The following is a 17,828-nucleotide window of genomic DNA, read 5'->3' on the forward strand; positions in this document are numbered from 1 at the left end:
GAGTGCTGCAATAGATATCAGTGAAAGTCATGGATGAAGGATATTCTTAAGTACTTAAGAAGAACTAAGATTTATTCATGGTTTAAGGGAGTGAAAAATTAAAATTGGAAGGCTACAATTATTCTATCTTCCAATCCGATGTGGATGATTCAAAATCAACTTCTGGGTTTATATTCAAGCTCAATGATGGTGATTTCTCTTAGAAGAGTTCCAAGACAAACACCACAGCGAATTCAACTACTGAGGTCGAATACATAGTTGCATCAGTTGCAACAAATGAGACTGTTTGGATGAAGAATTTCACTCAAGAGTTGGGTGTCATTCCTCAAAGAGTTGATCCAAACTCTTCCAAGAAAAACACCACAGCGGNATCGATGTATCCGCATCCACTTCCTCTTTAGTCATGGAAAAAAGGCGTCCCTATACTTTCTCAGAACTCCCTGGACAATTTCTGGCGAGATGCCCTGGCTTTTTGCAACGATAACAAACATTGGAATCTTGCATACATTCCCCGCCATGAAGTTTGCCACATTTAGGACAAGGTGGTCTGTCCTGTTCTTTACGCGGAGGGGGACCCTTGCCACGGGGTTCCTCTGGTCTAGTACCCTTGCTATCAGTCTTTTTGCCTTGTCNGTTCTTGATTTCTGGTATTACTGCTATTGTTTTACTAGATTCAGGAGCCACGCATTCCTTTAGNGTGCTCTTTCCACTATCTCCCCATAGGTAACAACTTTCGACATTCGTACATCTCGTTTAATTTCAGAGCGAAGTCCCCGCATGAAATGTTCGCCCTTACTTGTGTCATCCTGTGCAATATATGGTACATATTGAACTCCAGCTTCAAATTGTTGTATGTATTCAATTATTGACATGGTTCATTGCTTCAGGTTAAGGAAATCGCTGGCTTTCTTGGCTCGTACATCTTTACTGAAATACTTGTTGTAAAATACGGTTTTGAAAGTTTCCCATGTCAATGGTCCAATCGGTAATGCAACCCTTGCACTGTCCCACCATATTCTTGCATGTTTTTTTAATAAAAAGACGGCACAAGTTACTTTGTCAACATCTTCCATATGAAGGTAGGAGAAGACGGACTCCAATGACTTAATCCACTTTTCTGCTACTGCTGGATCGGTGCTTCCCATGAATTCAGGAGGATTCAGACGTCGAAAACGATCATACACATCAATCTGAACAGGCCCTTGTTTGGGGATCATGGCTTGTGCATGTGCCTGCTCATGTGTAGTCCGTTTCATCTCCAGTAATTGATGTATCTGCTCCCCATGGACTTTTGCTTGTTGCTGGAGCAGCTAAGCAAAATATTCTATAGGTCGTGGCGCACTACCTTCACATTCGACCGCTGGGGCTTTGCCCTTAGATGACTCTTTTTCATGTACCTTACTTTTAGGTGGCATCGTCGCTTATCTTAACCTACATATAGATCACATAGACACATAACTTAGCATAAACTATGGGATACAAAGATACTTACTTGCCGAGTTANACTACTGAGGTCGAATACATAGTTGCATCAGTTGCAACAAATGAGAATGTTTGAATGAAGAATTTCGCTCAAGAGTTGGGTGTTATTCCTCAAAGAATTTATCCAAACTCAGTCTACTGCGACGGGACAAATTAGTATAGAGAGTCACCGCTGTAGTTGCTGATCTACTAACTAAGCCCTTGCTAGCACCATTGTTTGAGAAGCATCGTGAAGTAATGAATTTGAGATCTATGGTTAGTTAGCTATAGGGAAAGTGAGAGATTGTTAAAAGAGATGGGCCAGCGAACCAACTTGTGTATTGAGCTTTATTGGCTCTTATGTAAAACAATCTTTATTTTAATAATCTTATGGTTTTATCCAATTTATGACATTTACGTTATTTGTATATTCATGCAAGCTGCATAGATAAAGTCATTGAATATAAAATAGGTACCATGAGATCTACCTCTCAACATAAGATTATGAAACTGGTTAAGAAGCGTACTATATATTCTAAACTAGTTCCTATTCGATTGAGTTAACTAAAATAAGGATAAAGATTGCTCGAGCTTAAGACTAGAATCTGTGATGTAAATGACATGTGGAGATGTCCATTTATACAGATGTGTGATCATTTGATAATGCAGTGAACAATACTCCCTCAGACTTTCCAAGTGATTATCACTTATCAAGTGGAATAGTCTGCGGTTATGGTTTGACAACATAAGAAAATTGTCCATCTTCCCTCAGTTGAAAAATTGGCCCTCCCCATTGAGACGAAGCACGATCGAGCACCTCCACAAGCCACATCGCGTTGCCGCCTTACCACCATCACGCCACCATGGTTCCACCGCCTTCCGATGATTATCTCGACTCAAATTTGTCCTCTTTTTTCTGGTGTAATCAAGGAGAATAACAAAGCTTTAGATCGTGAATATGATTAGAAAGTTGAAAGTGTTCGTAAGAATTTACAAGAAGATTTATTACCACCTAAACATCGGGGTAGTTGGAGTCGGCGTTGAATACGCAAAGATAAATCAAATCTAAACGTCATATGAATGATTTTAAATCATACGATAGACAATAACGTTTTGAACATTAAAACAAAAAATTTTAAAACTTCTCATACATCTTGAGTGTGAGAAAACAGTACACCTACACGAACCACGTAAATCATCTGCGTTCTTCTTCATGCATGTTGTGTATGTTATCTGTCACACCCTTACTCTATACTTAGCATAATTACCATAATCAAAATAGGGTTTGACTGATATAACTGTAGTATGAAGCAAATCAAACAAGGGGCATTACTTTTACGGTTTATAAAATTTTGGCATGATGTCCCTACATTCTTAAAAAAACCAAAAACTCAACTCAAGCATCAACATCAACACATATACATAATCGTATTCTTACATACAAACATATTCTGTATCATCATACACCTAGACATAAACATTGTAAAACTTGTATCAAACCCTGACCTATTTTCGTACAATACATATGCGGAAGCTATACAATAAGAAGTCCTGGTTCTTGTCGAGGTAAGGCACGTCACAAGCATCCATTGGCGAACCGGCATCCTGTGTTTCTTCACTACCTGATCCTGTAATAGATGAGCTACGTGAGTTTATAAAACTCAATAAGTTGGCACTTGTATGTATCAATATGCATCGAAGGAACATACGTATCAAGTCGTGACAACAATGAATCTTTAAACCATGTCATATCATAGCATATATTCATGTTCATCTTTGTACTTGAGCCTCATTAATTACCTGTATTACCGTGCTTGCTTTATTATATAGCTACTACTGTGTTGGACGTTAGGGAGCAACCCTTGGCAACCCCACGCCCCATGAACATATATTGGCCAATAGCTTTGGTGGATTTAAAACCACCCATGATATCAACAAGCTCTATATCATGTAAAAATCAATCTTTTTCTTTTCATGTTCATGTTCACCCATCATCAATATACATGAGTTTCTTACATATTTAATACATAACAATGGAATATGGTGCTATATTTTCATGAATAAGATACTAACAATGTACATATATCAATAATCAATGAGAAGTATTTGAAATTATAATATTACTCATGTATTATTTCAAGAACATGCCAACTTACAGTCCAAGCTTAAGAACACTGGTTTGAGATGGTGTTTCTCGCTCCTATACTGTCAAATATACCAATAATTCAGTCACTATTGTATAAACTAGATGAAAATCATTCCTCTACATGTGGAACAACGAAAAGAGAAGAAAACTTACACATCTATGATGTTCTTGTGATGGGGAACTAAGATCTATCTTCAAAATGATGAAGGAAGGGAAGAAAGGGGCTTTTGGAAGAAAACTTCTTGGTTTCCTCTCGAGCTTTGCTGTGAAAAGGGTTGAAAAACTGATGGACGTGCTTAGAAAAGTCGAAACTTATCTTCTTATATATAAGGCGGCGCTCGGACGGTCATTTTCTACCGCCCGAGCGCGGAATGTTCTGTAAAAATACTAGGCTTGAAAAGCACCGGCGCTCGGGCGGTAGCCCTATGTCTTGGCTTTAATCTCCAATTAATTTCAGGTCATTTGTTGGTCTGAGTAAAAAGTTATGCTCNGTGCATAATCTGAAAAAGTGGTAAACATGAAAGTTGTAGCCCTATGTATTGGCTTTAATCTCCAATTGGTTTCAGGTCATTTGGAGGTTTGAGTCNGACATATTTTCATTCTCAATACACCATGAACAATATAAAAGTCATGTTCAATCTCAATATTGATACCTCAATCAATATGTAAAACATAATGAGCTAAATAACTATCTATAATGACATAAACGTATTACTAATCATTTGTACGAGTAACCGGACATTACATTATCTGTGTTTTCCTTCATGCATGTTGTATATGTTTCTGCTGCATGCATGTGCTTTGCAATCTTGTGATAATCAGCTTGATCGTGGATCGCATATCAGAACAATCTTGATTGATTTTCTTTACATATTGGAAGACTAAATAACCAATACTAACATATCACAATGGATGATACTTCAACCAATTAATTAATCACATATCAATTATTAGATTATTAAAATTTGACCTTAATTAATAGGGTGGAAATTTAATATACCTATACAAAATTTTGCATTTTTGAAAATGGAGTTCGGTGTAAATATTGAAAAATAACACATACAATCTAAGAACTGCTAAAATTTAGGTATCCCAAATTAGGTGAACATGTTGCTGAAATTTTAAATAGTCCTCATCAAAATTTTCAAAAAGTTGTCTTAACAAAATTGAACCGCAACACAGTCCAAATTTAAATTTAAATTTAAATTTTTGAATAAACTGCGATTGAAAAAATAATAGAAATAATAACACCATATTTTCTATGGGTATAACATCCATAGAAAATATAAGATATGTCGTGCATATATATTCCCTACATAATTATTTTAATTTTAAGAGTTCGGTTTCAAATCAGACATTAGCATACCTAACAACAATGAAAAAACTTGAAATTAATCAGATGATGATGTAGTATAAATATAATTTTGGATTCAATATTTGTTTCGAAACATGAAATTGCATGGTGGTAGTTCTCCCGTGGATATATGGTGGCTTCGATTCTTGGTTTGCAAAGGAGTTTGAGAATTACTCAAAAGTAACAATAATCTCACAACACCTTGCTTCTTAAAAAAATCCTCTTAGTAATCTCGATCCATCTTGTTGAGTACAGTAATTGCTCATGATATTAGAATTAATGGTCGACAAATGATATTTGGATTGTTGTTACCATCAGTTATTTTTTTTTGGTAAAATGATAAGTTCTCGATCCTACAAATATGATGTTCATAATGATGATATACCTATGGTCTGTAGAGAGTTTTAAAATAACGTCATTCACACAAAAATTACAGTGGAACATCATGCTAGTAAACAGGTTTTGATTCCACTCACACCTTTATCACCCACGGAAAATTCCTGGTGGGATTTGAAATAGATTGATTGATTGTATCCTTTTTGCAGCAAAGCGTAGATGGTTGCACCAGTTATACGTGCAATCCCTGAAATCTGTACATGAGCTTATAGAGTTAGAAGGAAATGTTTTCACATAGCCTATGTAATTGACTTTTATAATATGACATCTGATGTTAATTTCTATGCAAATTAAACTAAGGTTGTTGCAAAGACTCGTGCAATTAATGAAACTTTCCCATTAATCTGTGCATCGTTATCTTGCAATGATGAAACATAGATTTTGTTCAAGATTGTAAAGCTGGTTGGCCACACTTAAATACTAGTTACAATTATTTGTTAGCACGTACAGACATATCATGGCGATCTTCATTTCGATTAGTTTCGTCGCCATAGCATATTCTTTCTTGTTTCTGTCTCCATTTTCACTTGCAGAAGTCAATCAGAACGATGGTTTTAGCATAGACCTTATTCCTGTGGACTCCATGTTCTAGCCTAAACGCAAAGAGCCGTGCCGATGGACTAAGGTTCAAGACTTTATTTGCTACCTTAAAACAAAATACGGTTAGCTGATGGCGATTTTCTCATGAGATTATCTATTGGGACGCCGCCTTTTGAGATCATCGGCCTTGCTGATACAGGCGGTAGTCTTTCGTGGACACAATGCATGCCATGTGCCAGATGTTATCAGCAAAAGCCACCTCTCTTTGCTCCAAAAAACTCTTCAACATACAAAGAAATACCTAGCAATACAAGGCTATGTGTATCCCTTGGAGGGAGGACTTCCCTTTCTGGAGATAAGCTATGTGGGTACAATTTGTCATACTCGGATAATTCCTATTCGTATGGAGTCGTCTCAGACACGTTCACCTTAAATTCTGGCTCAGGTTCATCAGTGTCGAAACGAAATATCTTTTTTGGATGTGGTTCTGACAATCAAGGCCATTTTAACGAGGAATCGTCTGGAGTTATCGGGTTAGGGGGTGGACGGAGTTCCTTTATCACACAAATGAAAGATGTGATAGGTGGAAAATTCTCTTATTGCTTAGTTCCTCACACAAAAAAACGACTCTAGGCCAAGCAAAATACACTTTGGCAGCAAAGCTTCTGTTTCTGGTGGTTCCGGGACAGTTTCTAAGGGCTTGCACATATTCAGGGATACTTTGTATGCTGCGAGATTCAAGGGCTTAACTGTTGGTAACAAGAATCTAGCCATGACCAACAATTCTTCGAAGTTTCTCCGTTTCTTCAATGATAGGATCACGATCCAATTCGGAACCATCCTAACTCATCTTCCAAGAAAGTACTACAATTCTTTGGAATTAGCAATTAGAATTGGAATGAGACTTCAATATTATCCAGGTGCTGATCCGAAAGGAAAGTTGAAGTTTGATACATGTCAAAAAAACGATGATTTCAAAGCTCCTACAGTTACACCGCATTTTGTTGGTGCAGATTTGAAGTTGAATTCGGCCAACACTTTTGTTAAGGTTGCCGAGGATGTCCACTGCTTAGGAATTGTGCCACATGATGGTGTAGCAATCTTAGGTAATTTGGCGCAGAGAAATTTCTTGGTGGTCTTTGATTTGAATAAAAAGACTCTCTCTTTTCAATCAACCGATTGCAGCAAAATGTAGATGGCTTAATCTGAATTCACATTTGTTGTGAGAGCAAAGATAATTTTTCTTAGTCCAAAGCTGGCAGATTAACCAGTTATACATATATATATTGCAATTAATTCATAGTCCAAACTTCAACCATGGAGAACTTAAATATTTAACTTAACATTGGACTTGGTATACTTAACATGTGTGTTTTTTTTTTTTTATAGATATAATTTATCTAGCCCCGTCTTATGTGATTATGCAAAATATTCATCTCATAATTGTAAATGAGTCACGTATGTTTTTTCACACTGTCTAATTTATTGTATTATATAATAAAATGACGTGACTGTCATTGTAGTCTTGATCAACTTTTGAGATATTATCCTAAGCGTAATGTTGAGCTAATCATGTCTTAGTTATTTGAATTCATGACATAAGATCTTCTACAATCTTCTCTCATATTAGATCAAAATTGCTAGGATATGAACTTGTTATCAGGATATGTATATTGTTAACACTTAAATATAGAATGTCTAACATAAAAACATTTGAATGATAGAAACATCCAAAATTAGTTCACAAAAGTTACTATAAATTCAAATACAAAATCATATTAAGTTTATTAATTTTAATTGCTTAGAAATAAACGAAAAACCTTAAAATATTTTCTAGTGTAATTTTATTTTATTTATATGTTTTTAATGTTGATTTTTATTATTAGAACAAAAAAAGTTGTTCTTTTTCTAACATTTATGGTGAGCCTATGATTGCAAACTGCAGATTCAGGCTGACCACTGGCAAAATCTTATGTAATGCGTGGCCTGTATTTCGTTGTTTAAGCGTCGAAGGCAGCCCATTATTCCGCTGGAACTCAGAAATCACGGGTTGTTTCAAGAAACGTGATGTTATTAGCGCGCGCAAGTTGTTTGATAGAATGCCCCGTAAGAATGTCGTGACGTGGAACTGCATGATTTCGGGGTACATTAAAAACGGGATGCTTAATGAAGCTCGTGAGGTTTTTGATTCGATGCCGGGTAAGAATGTAGTTTCTTGGACTTCCATGTTGAATGGATATGCTAAAAACGGAAGGTTGGAAGAGGCCAGAAGATTGTTTGATGCAGTGGAAAGAAAGAATGCCGTTTGCTGGAATTGTATGATTTCTGGGTATGTGAGCAACGGCAGAATGGATGAGGCTCGAATGCTCTTTGGCGCAATGCAGTTGAAGAATGATGTTTCTTGTTCTATAATGGTAGAAGGGTACTTTAGATATGAGTTAGTGAGTGAAGCTGAGCGTTTGTTTGCAGAAGCTTCAAGTAAAAGTGTGTTGCTTTGCAATGCTATGCTGGCTGGGTATACTGAAACAGGGAACATTAACAAGTCATATAAATTGTTTATGAAAATGGCCAAACGTGATGTTGCTTCTTGGACTTGTATGATAAAAGGATTCATGAGAGTGGGGGAGGTGGAAAGAGCTAGGAGATTGTTTGAGGAAATGCCTGAAAAGGACGTTGTGTCTTGGACTGTAATGATTCAGGGTTATTTGGATCACAAAAGAATTCACTTGGCTCAAGAGTTATTTGACAAAATGCCATATCGGGATATTGTAGCATGGAACTTGATGCTTACTGGTTATGTCCAAAATGCAAAAGTTGAAGATGCCCTTGATTTCTTCATGAGAATGCCTGAGCGAAATGTAGTTTCCTGGAATCTGATGCTACGAGGATATCTTCAGCAAAATGATATGACTGGTGCACACAAATTTTTTCACGGGATACCTCAGAAAGATGAGACCTCATGGAACACTCTTATATCTGGGTATCAAAGTGAGGAGGCATTGATTTTATACATACAGATGTTGTACACAGGATTCAAACCTGATCAGGGTACTTTATCCAGTGTCATATCCGTTTGTGGCTTTCTTGCAATACAAGGATGGGGAAAAGCAATGCATGTTTTTGTTTTTAAGATTGGATATGAAAATGATTGCATTGTAATGAGTTCATTAATATCAATGTATTCTCGATGCGGCTTCATAGGTGATGCCACTCTTGTCTTCCAAACAATGCAAAGACGAGATACAGTAGCATGGAATGCCATCATCATGGCAATAGCACATCATTATTCTGCAATGAACGCCCTTGATATTTTCCCCTGTATGATTCGTGCTGGATTTCATCCTGATCATGCCACATTCTTAATCCTCTTGACTACGTGTGCCCATTCTGGACTTGTCAACGAAGGTTGGAACTATTTAAAATCAATGGAGGGATGGAATCTGTCTCCCAAGCCGGAACACTATGCATCCATGGTTGATCTCCTTGGAAGATCGGGTTTACTTGCTGAAGCATTTGATTTAGTAGATCAATTACCTATTGATCTTCCTGCGTATGCTTGGGAGACATTGCTTTGTGCCTGTAGAATCCATGAAAATTATGAATTTAGTGATTTGATTGCTAACAAAATTTTGAACTGTCAACCTCATGATGTCGGAATATGTGTCCTTCAGTCAAATATATATTCTGCACGAGGATTATGGAAGGATGCCGCACTAGTTAGAGCCAAAATACAGGTCGATAAATTGAAAAAAGAGCTGGGATGTAGTTGGATCGATATAAATGGCAGTGTGTCTTGCTTCTCATGTAATGATAAGTCTCATGTTCAAACCAAGGACATCTACAAAGAATTGAAGGGTCTTACTGTACTTATTGACGAGGTTGGGGCGTAGACGTATTGAGTCTTTATTTCATCACATTGGTCAACATCGCTTCATAAGTAAAAGTTGTCCACAAAAGGCGACTACGAAAAACAGAAACATAGCAGTAAGCAGGATGGAATTCCGCATGCTTTCGTGCAACATCAGATTAGTTTCGAAAATAGCTTGCTTGAATACGGAGAAGCTAAATCCATTGCAGACCTGTTGGAACACAAGACATATAAGATCATAAGTGTGAAGGCTCTCCGCTCTCATCCAATGGATTGAAGAACTCATAATCACGGGAAACAAATCTGCCGGAATGTCCAAACTCGGAATGCGAGATTCTACTTTTGGAGCACCTTCAGCTCATGGTTGACAGAATGAAAGCTTGTGTAGAGACTTGAAATACTCTGATAATATAAATGATCATCCTGGATCCTATAGGATCCAACGTTTTATTTCAGCTGCCTATTTTTTATTTCCTTTTTCTTAGACTTCTCTACAACTTTTCTTTAGGTTTCCCTGTCATAGAAACAAATCAGTGCTGTCATAGAAACAAATCAGTACTCGTTCAATTTCTGCAATGTAAACAATTTAATCCTACTGATTCGATAATTTCATAAATAAATAAAAATTACTAGCAACTACTGTAACATGATTATATGAATATTTTATATTGTGTTCTTTTGTTCTTAGAGTTCTTGATTTAATTATAATATTTTATAAATTAAATTAAATATAATATGAGATTTATTAAAATTATTTTTTATAATATAAAATATGAAAATTCAAGAACTCTATTGCATTAAATAAAGGTACAAATCAATAATAATTCAATAAGAATTTTAAAAACAGATTGTAATTGTTATAAAAATTAAAATGCGTGAGACAATTTTGGAATTTAAAAAAATGTTTCACTAAAATATAGTTATTATTACAGATTCTTGCTTTATTAATAGTATATATTATTACTATTATTATTCATATTATATTATTCCCGTTTATATATATAATTAATTATCCAAATGAAACAAAAATTGTATCTAACACAAATTGAATGTAAATTGTAGAAAGATGTAATCTGTGTGTTTGGAAGAAAAATCAGATTCTTCATGCTATTAAACGTACAATATACATGAGATATATATAACAAAATAAATAATTGACTAACCCTACAATTCTAAATATTTAATCCCTATTTAAATTTTAAATAAAATCTTATCTATCTTATCTAATTATCTCTTATCAAAGATCTTCAACACTCCCCTCAAGCTTGACGGTATATGTTTATCCCGAAAATTTGCGGCGTACCTGGCACGAAATCGTGCCAAAGTTTTGAATAATATGACTTCTACGCGCAGCGACATGAATCTCAATTCGGTTGTTAGTTCTAACTCCTTCGTTAAGCCACAAAACAAAGAAGTTAAATGATGAATTTGACGATATTGCGGAAGAGAAATTTATTAACAACAACAAAATTAATTGTGCTATTATAAATTGGGTTCACCATATATTACAACTAAAAATGAAAATAAATGTTGAAGGAATATGCTAAAAACTAAGGGAATTATTCTGCTAATAATTAGAAATAAACGAACTAAGATGAATTTGAATTAATGAAATTTTACTAAAAGCATTTTGCTGATTCCCTGATGAGTCTCCAACCTCGGAATTTTGTTTGTGCTCACTATTCTGGTCTTCCGCGCTATTCTTGATGTTTTTGCCATGGCCAAAATTCTGCTGAATTTCCATTGCTTCTTCCAACCCACTTACTGTGATAGACACGATCTTGCTCACTCTTTTTGTCATGTCATCGACTCATCTGTCAAGGTGTAACTAATTCTCATATGTTTTGCACGTGCATCGGAGAGCCCTAATTTAACATCCTATTCTCCCTAAAAAAAGGCCATAATCCACAATTTCGGACATCTCTTTCTTCCTAATTTCTCTCCAAGCCGGCGATTTTGCTCTGATTTCGGGCGACGACGGTAAGGAGACACCCCATAAGCCTCGTTCGATCACTATAAGTGGATGATAGCCATGTTTGTGCGTAAGGATAATTGCATATCATGTTTGGAAACTCATATTATGTTTGTTGCATTGCATAAAATTTGACATAGATTCATATCTTTCATTTTTGTTTCTGATATTAAAATATTTTCAAGAGCTTTTAATTTAACAGGAGTCATGAGTTTCAGTTTCACTCTCTTATTTTTAATAAGAAATTTATAACTATATTTTTCTCAATGTACTTTCTGCATTCGATAACTGTAGCTTAAAAGTTGAGTATTTCTAATGAAAATAACATAATATCCTTCAACCCAAGCATTTCATGAAACAAATCTTACATCAAAACCCAACTGCTTTACTTTTTCTTTGGCATGATGATTTGTTCAGCTCTTGCTGAGAGGTGATCCCCTGAAGATGCACAAGTTTAAAGTCGACCAGAAGCTGTTTCTTCTGTTGCGAATTAAAGATATGAAGCAGAACATAACGTCTTGGTTTCGGGTCTATATTGTTCACATAAGTTCTAGTCTTGCTGTTCGGTTAACCACATGAAGTACAATGTGCCATTTCACTTAGTTTTACGCTTGTTTAGACGAAAATGAGGTACTTTAGGATGAGCTGGAAAACTTTGGAGGCCCGTAATTTATGTCAGCCGATGTATTTTATGCACAAGAGTCTGGATCAGTTGCTGTGGAATCCTATGAACACTCTATGTAACATAGTTTGAAGTAAATTATGGTGTCACAAAAATTTAGTTCCTTTTGATGTTACATTTGACATACTTATAAATGGTCCAACTCTATGAAGATTTTTACGAAGCTGAATTTCGAATCTTATTTTATGGTTTATAATTTAATATTATCAAAAATTAATTATATCAAATCGATTATATAAAATTACACATAAAAATTTTGATCAATTCGATTGCTTCATCATAATTATCTGACTTAAAGTTGTGATGTAGAAGATATTGTATTTTTTTAGTACACTAAATAATGATATATTTAAAGGAGCTCCCAAATTGAGAAAAACTGAAGTGAAACAGCATTTCATATGTTGAACATAGAAGAATCTGAAATGTATTTAGTTGAAGGCTGACTTATTCTATGCAATTTATATTTTTGGAAGATAAGGTATTTTTTTTATCAAAAGGATTATTGCCGTCATACGACTATTTTGTGATTTAAAAAATATATATTCTCGAACTTAAAGAATATCAGATCTAATCATTATTTTTAAAATAATTATGAAATAAAAAAAAAACATATCAAGTGGGGCGGGCAAGAATATTTCGAACTTTTTAAAAATAATTTCATCAGCTAAATTATTTTATTTCTTGAATTTAATCAGTTTATGACAGCTACTAGGATATCAGTATTTACGAGTATTTAGTTTTACTTTTGCCAAAATTCTTTGTTCACATCGAAGCCCGACATTTAATAATAATAATAATAATAATAATAATAATAATAATAATAATAATGTGTGTGTGTGTGTGATTTGATCATTCTACACCCATTTTTTGCCTTTTATAAAGCGAATTAAAAAATTGGAAAAAATTTAATTCGGGATTTGTTTAATAAAATGTCCGAAGATTATATTAAATGCCTTTAAGTCATTAGCATGCTGCAACAAGATAACATATTGAAAAACAATAGACTTAAAGGTACTTTTTGGTTCGCTATATTATTTATCTATATTTTTATCCAATCTAATCTCATGTTTACATCAATCAAATCATCACAAATCATTGAATTGAAATTAAAATATTACCCTTAACAAATAATATTATAAATATTTTATCAATATTTTCAAAAAGACAAAACGGTAATATCACATTATTTCAAATTTAAACAAATTAATCGATCAAATCAAACATTATATTAAATATTATTTTTATATATTTTATTATTAAAAATTATTACTTATCTCCATATTATTTATCTCATACTACGAACCAAACAGTATCAGGAAAGAAAACGAAACCAAGGAGATACAAATTTGTAAAATATTACTTGAACTCGGACGAATTTTGGATTACAAATGATTATGAATCCAAAATACATTAAAGTAGTACTGTCCTGGACTTGGAGCTAACAGAATACGAACCTGGCGTAAAGTCCAACAGCGGACTACTAAAATTAGAAAAAAAAATCGACCAACCGAATATTTGTTGGTCCCACGTGCGGAATTTGAGATAATAAACCCGAAAATAAAGAATAAATTGGACACCGAGAATTACGTGGAAAACCCCTAAAAATTATTAGGGTAAAAACCACGGGCAAGATGAAAAGAATTTTCACTATAATATTTTGTGGTGTACAACTCACTCACTGTGTTTCCAAAGAGAACACACACTCTCTTAATACAGGAGAACAAACACCTCACAAATATTATAGAATATTATAATATGAGAGAAAACTCGAAGAAGGGATGATATCAGAATGAAAGAATGGAGCTCTATTTATAGAGCCTCCTGACCGTGTGAACACGCGTTAAAAACGCGTTATCTGAATTTCCACGACATTTCCTTTCAACAGATGCGCAGCCCACGTTTTTAATATTTTCTTTGACAAATCTTGTCCCCACCTATTAACTTTTCTGCCGACATTTCTCCCACTTGGAGATTTGATTGAGAATCAAACACATCTCCACACATCCTTTCAATCTTGCCATTCCCTACTGCTTACGTTTCCGTTAGGCAACTTGAGGATCTACACCACTCGAACTTATCAGTGTTCACTGACTTTGTCAAAAAATCAGCTATGTTATCCTTTGTATGGATCTTCTGCATATCCACGCTTCCTTCTTCTACTACTTCCCGCACAAAGTGAAATTGAACTCCAATGTGTTTCGTCCTGGAATGAAAGGCTTGATTCCTTGCGATGTGCAAGGCACTCTGACTGTCACAAAATAAAGGAACATTCTCTTGTTTGTGTCCGATCTCCTCCAATAATCTTTTAATCCATATTGCCTCCTTGCAAGCTTGAGTAGCTGCCATATATTCTGCCTCCGTTGTAGATAACGCCACAACTGTCTGCAGTTTTGAAACCCAGCTTACTGCTCCCCCTGCAAGTGTAAACACATAACCAGTAGTAGATTTCCTCTTATCAGGATCACCTGCATAATCTGAATCGACATAGCCCCTGAGTGTAAAATCCGATCCTCCATAACATAATGCAGCATTCGAGGTACCCTTAATGTATCTAAGGATCCTCTTGACAGTGTTCCAATGCTCTCGTCCAGGATTCGCCATATACCGACTAACTGCTCCCACTGCTTGAGCAATGTCTGGTCTTGTACAGATCATAGCGAACAACAAACTTCCCACTGCTGATGCATATGGTACTCGAGACATCTCCATCTTCTCTACTTCACTGCTAGGACACATCTCGGAGGATAACTTGAAGTTAACAGGAAGAGGGGTCGAAATTGGCTTACTATCTTGCATGTTGAAGCGTTGCAAGACTTTCTTCAAATAATTTTTCTGAGAAAGACAAATCTTTCTGTTACTTCTGTCTCGGTTAACTTGCATCCCTAGAATCTTGTTTGCTGGTCCCAATTCCTTCATATCAAATTCCCTAGCCAACTGTGCCTTCAATCCTTGGACATGATCTTTGTTGAGGCCTGCTACCAACATGTCGTCCACATACAACAGTAAAATGATATAATTATCACCAGACCTCTTGAAATACGTACAAGGGTCTGCACTCAGTCTGTTGTATCCAAGGCTCATGATATAGGAATCAAATCTCTTGTACCAACACCTCGGCGCCTGTTTGAGACCGTACAGAGATTTGTTCAACCTGCAAACCAAGTTCTCTTTGCCTTTTTCCGCAAAACCTTCTGGCTGGAGCATATAGATTTCTTCTTCAAGATCTCCATGAAGAAACGCCGTTTTCACATCTAGCTGTTCTAGATGTAGGTCAAACACCGCACACAATGCCAACACTACTCTGACTGTTGTAAGCCGAACCACAGGAGAAAATATCTCATTGAAGTCAATGCCTTCTTTCTGAGCATACCCTTTTACCACCAATCTAGCACGATACCGCTCCACTTGGTTATTGCCATCACGCTTGATCTTATAGACCCATCTGTTTCCAATGGCTTTCCTTCCTCGTGGTAGTGTAACAAGATCCCAAGTTTTATTTCTGTCTAATGCCTCCAACTCTTCTTGCATTGCTATCATCCACAAAGATACATCCGAGCTTTGAGTAGCCTCGTGGAAACTCGATGGCTCACCATCCTCTGATAATAGACAATATGCAATATTGCTTTCAGTGACATAATCTGAAAGCCAACCTGGTGGTCTTCTGTCTCGAGTTGACTGCCTCACATTGGAAACTTCAGACTCAACATGTTCTTGTTCTTCGTGCTCTGGTACTGCTTCACAAGAAATTTGACCTTCGTCTGTCTTATTTTCCACCTGAAAAATAGTAGTTTCTGAATTCGGTGTGCCTTTGTCTCCCTTTACTTTATCTTCCTCGAAGATAACATCCCTGCTGATGACAAGCTTGTGAACAGTAGGATCCCACAAGCGAAACCCCTTTACTCCATCAGCATATCCTAAGAAGATACATTTTCTGGATTTTGAATCCAACTTCGATCTTTCTTGCTCATTGTACAGAACGTACACAGGACTTCCAAATGTATGCAAATGAGAATAATCTGTCGGCTTCCCGGTCCACATCTCCATCGGAGTCTTCAGATCAATCGCCACTGAAGGAGAACGATTGATAATATAACAAGCGGTTTTGACTGCTTCTGCCCAAAATGACTTTTCTAGACCTGCAGTCCTCAACATAGCTCTTGTTCTGTCCAACAAGGTTCTGTTCATCCGCTCCGCCACTCCATTCTGTTGAGGTGTGTAAGCCGTCGTAAACTGTCTTTTGATGCCCTCATGTTGACAATATGCATCAAATTCGTCACTGGTATATTCTCCTCCATTGTCAGTCCTCAGACACTTGATTTTCTTTTCTGAATCAAGTTCAACCCGCGCTTTGAAATCTTTGAAGATCTGGAAAGCATCTGATTTCTTCTTGATTGGATACACCCAACATCTCCTAGAGAAATCATCAATGAACGAGACAAAATATCTCGCTCCTCCTAGGGATACAACCGGTGCTTGCCAAACATCCGAATGAATCAGCTCCAATATGCTTTTGCTCCTGGCAGTAGAAGTGCCAAACTTTAATCTGTGTTGTTTACTGGTAACACAATGCTCACAAAAGGGTAGTGACACTTTTGTAAGTCCCGGCAGCAGCTTCCGTTCTGAGAGAATTTTCAACCCCCGTTCTGACATATGCCCGAGCTTTCTATGCCATAACACTGTTAATTCTTCTCCTGAACCATTTGATGCAACAGCTAGTTCTGCCTCTTTGTGTGTTTCTCCCAAAAGTACATACAGATTTGCAGCAACCTTTTCCGCCTTCATAACCACAAGCGCGCCTTTCACAATTTTCATGATCCCGTTCTCGATCCGAGTTTTGCACCCGATGTCATCCAATTGCCCCAAGGACAAAAGATTTTTCGTCAGTCCTTTCACATGTCGTACCTCCTGTATGGTGCGAATGGTGCCATCAAACATTTTAATTTTGATAGTACCGACCCCAGCGATTTCCAAGGCATGATCATTTCCCATGAATACAGATCCTCCTGAGACTGGTTCATAATGATCAAACCATTCTCTCCGAGACGTCATGTGCCACGTCGCTCCTGAATCCATAATCCATGTGTCACAAAATTTGTGTCTGCCTTCTGCAACAGTTGCTGCTTCGCTGAATAATATTTCACCACTGCCTGAAGTACTGGCCACATTTCCTTGAGAACTTTTGTCAATACTCGTACACTCTTTCTTGAAGTGCCCTTTACCGCCACATTTAAAGCAGTAAATATTTTTCTTCTTACTTCTCGACTTTGATCTACCTCGTCTTTGGCTCCCACTGGAGTCACGGTCCATAAATCTTCCTCTTATCATCGGTAAAGCCTCTGCCTGCTTCGATGTTACCAACCTATCTTCCTTATTCTTGCGCCGGCTTTCTTCTCCGAGAACCGCAGTTAA

At 36.4% G+C, this 17,828-nt stretch overlaps 1 protein-coding gene and 1 pseudogene across 1 annotated transcript; both read left to right on the plus strand.

The window, feature by feature from the left end:
* Nucleotides 1-5,814: 5,814 nt before the first annotated feature.
* LOC140984686 (aspartic proteinase CDR1-like) lies at nt 5,815-7,095 on the plus strand (annotated as a pseudogene).
* A 594-nt stretch (nt 7,096-7,689) lies between these two features.
* On the plus strand, nt 7,690-10,387 carry LOC140983810 (uncharacterized). Its single transcript, XM_073450962.1, has one exon. The coding sequence runs from the start codon at nt 7,826-7,828 to the stop codon at nt 9,785-9,787; it is 1,962 nt and encodes a 653-aa protein (XP_073307063.1). The 5' UTR covers nt 7,690-7,825; the 3' UTR covers nt 9,788-10,387.
* Nucleotides 10,388-17,828: the final 7,441 nt, after the last annotated feature.

Source organism: Primulina huaijiensis, chromosome 9, assembly GCF_012295235.1.
Source record: "Primulina huaijiensis isolate GDHJ02 chromosome 9, ASM1229523v2, whole genome shotgun sequence".
NCBI classification, from domain to species: Eukaryota; Viridiplantae; Streptophyta; class Magnoliopsida; order Lamiales; family Gesneriaceae; genus Primulina; species Primulina huaijiensis.

Bases quoted from the DNA above. Each gene is read 5' to 3' on its own strand.
- LOC140983810 (XM_073450962.1), top strand. From the start codon at position 7,826: ATGATTGCAAACTGCAGATTCAGGCTGACCACTGGCAAAATCTTATGT.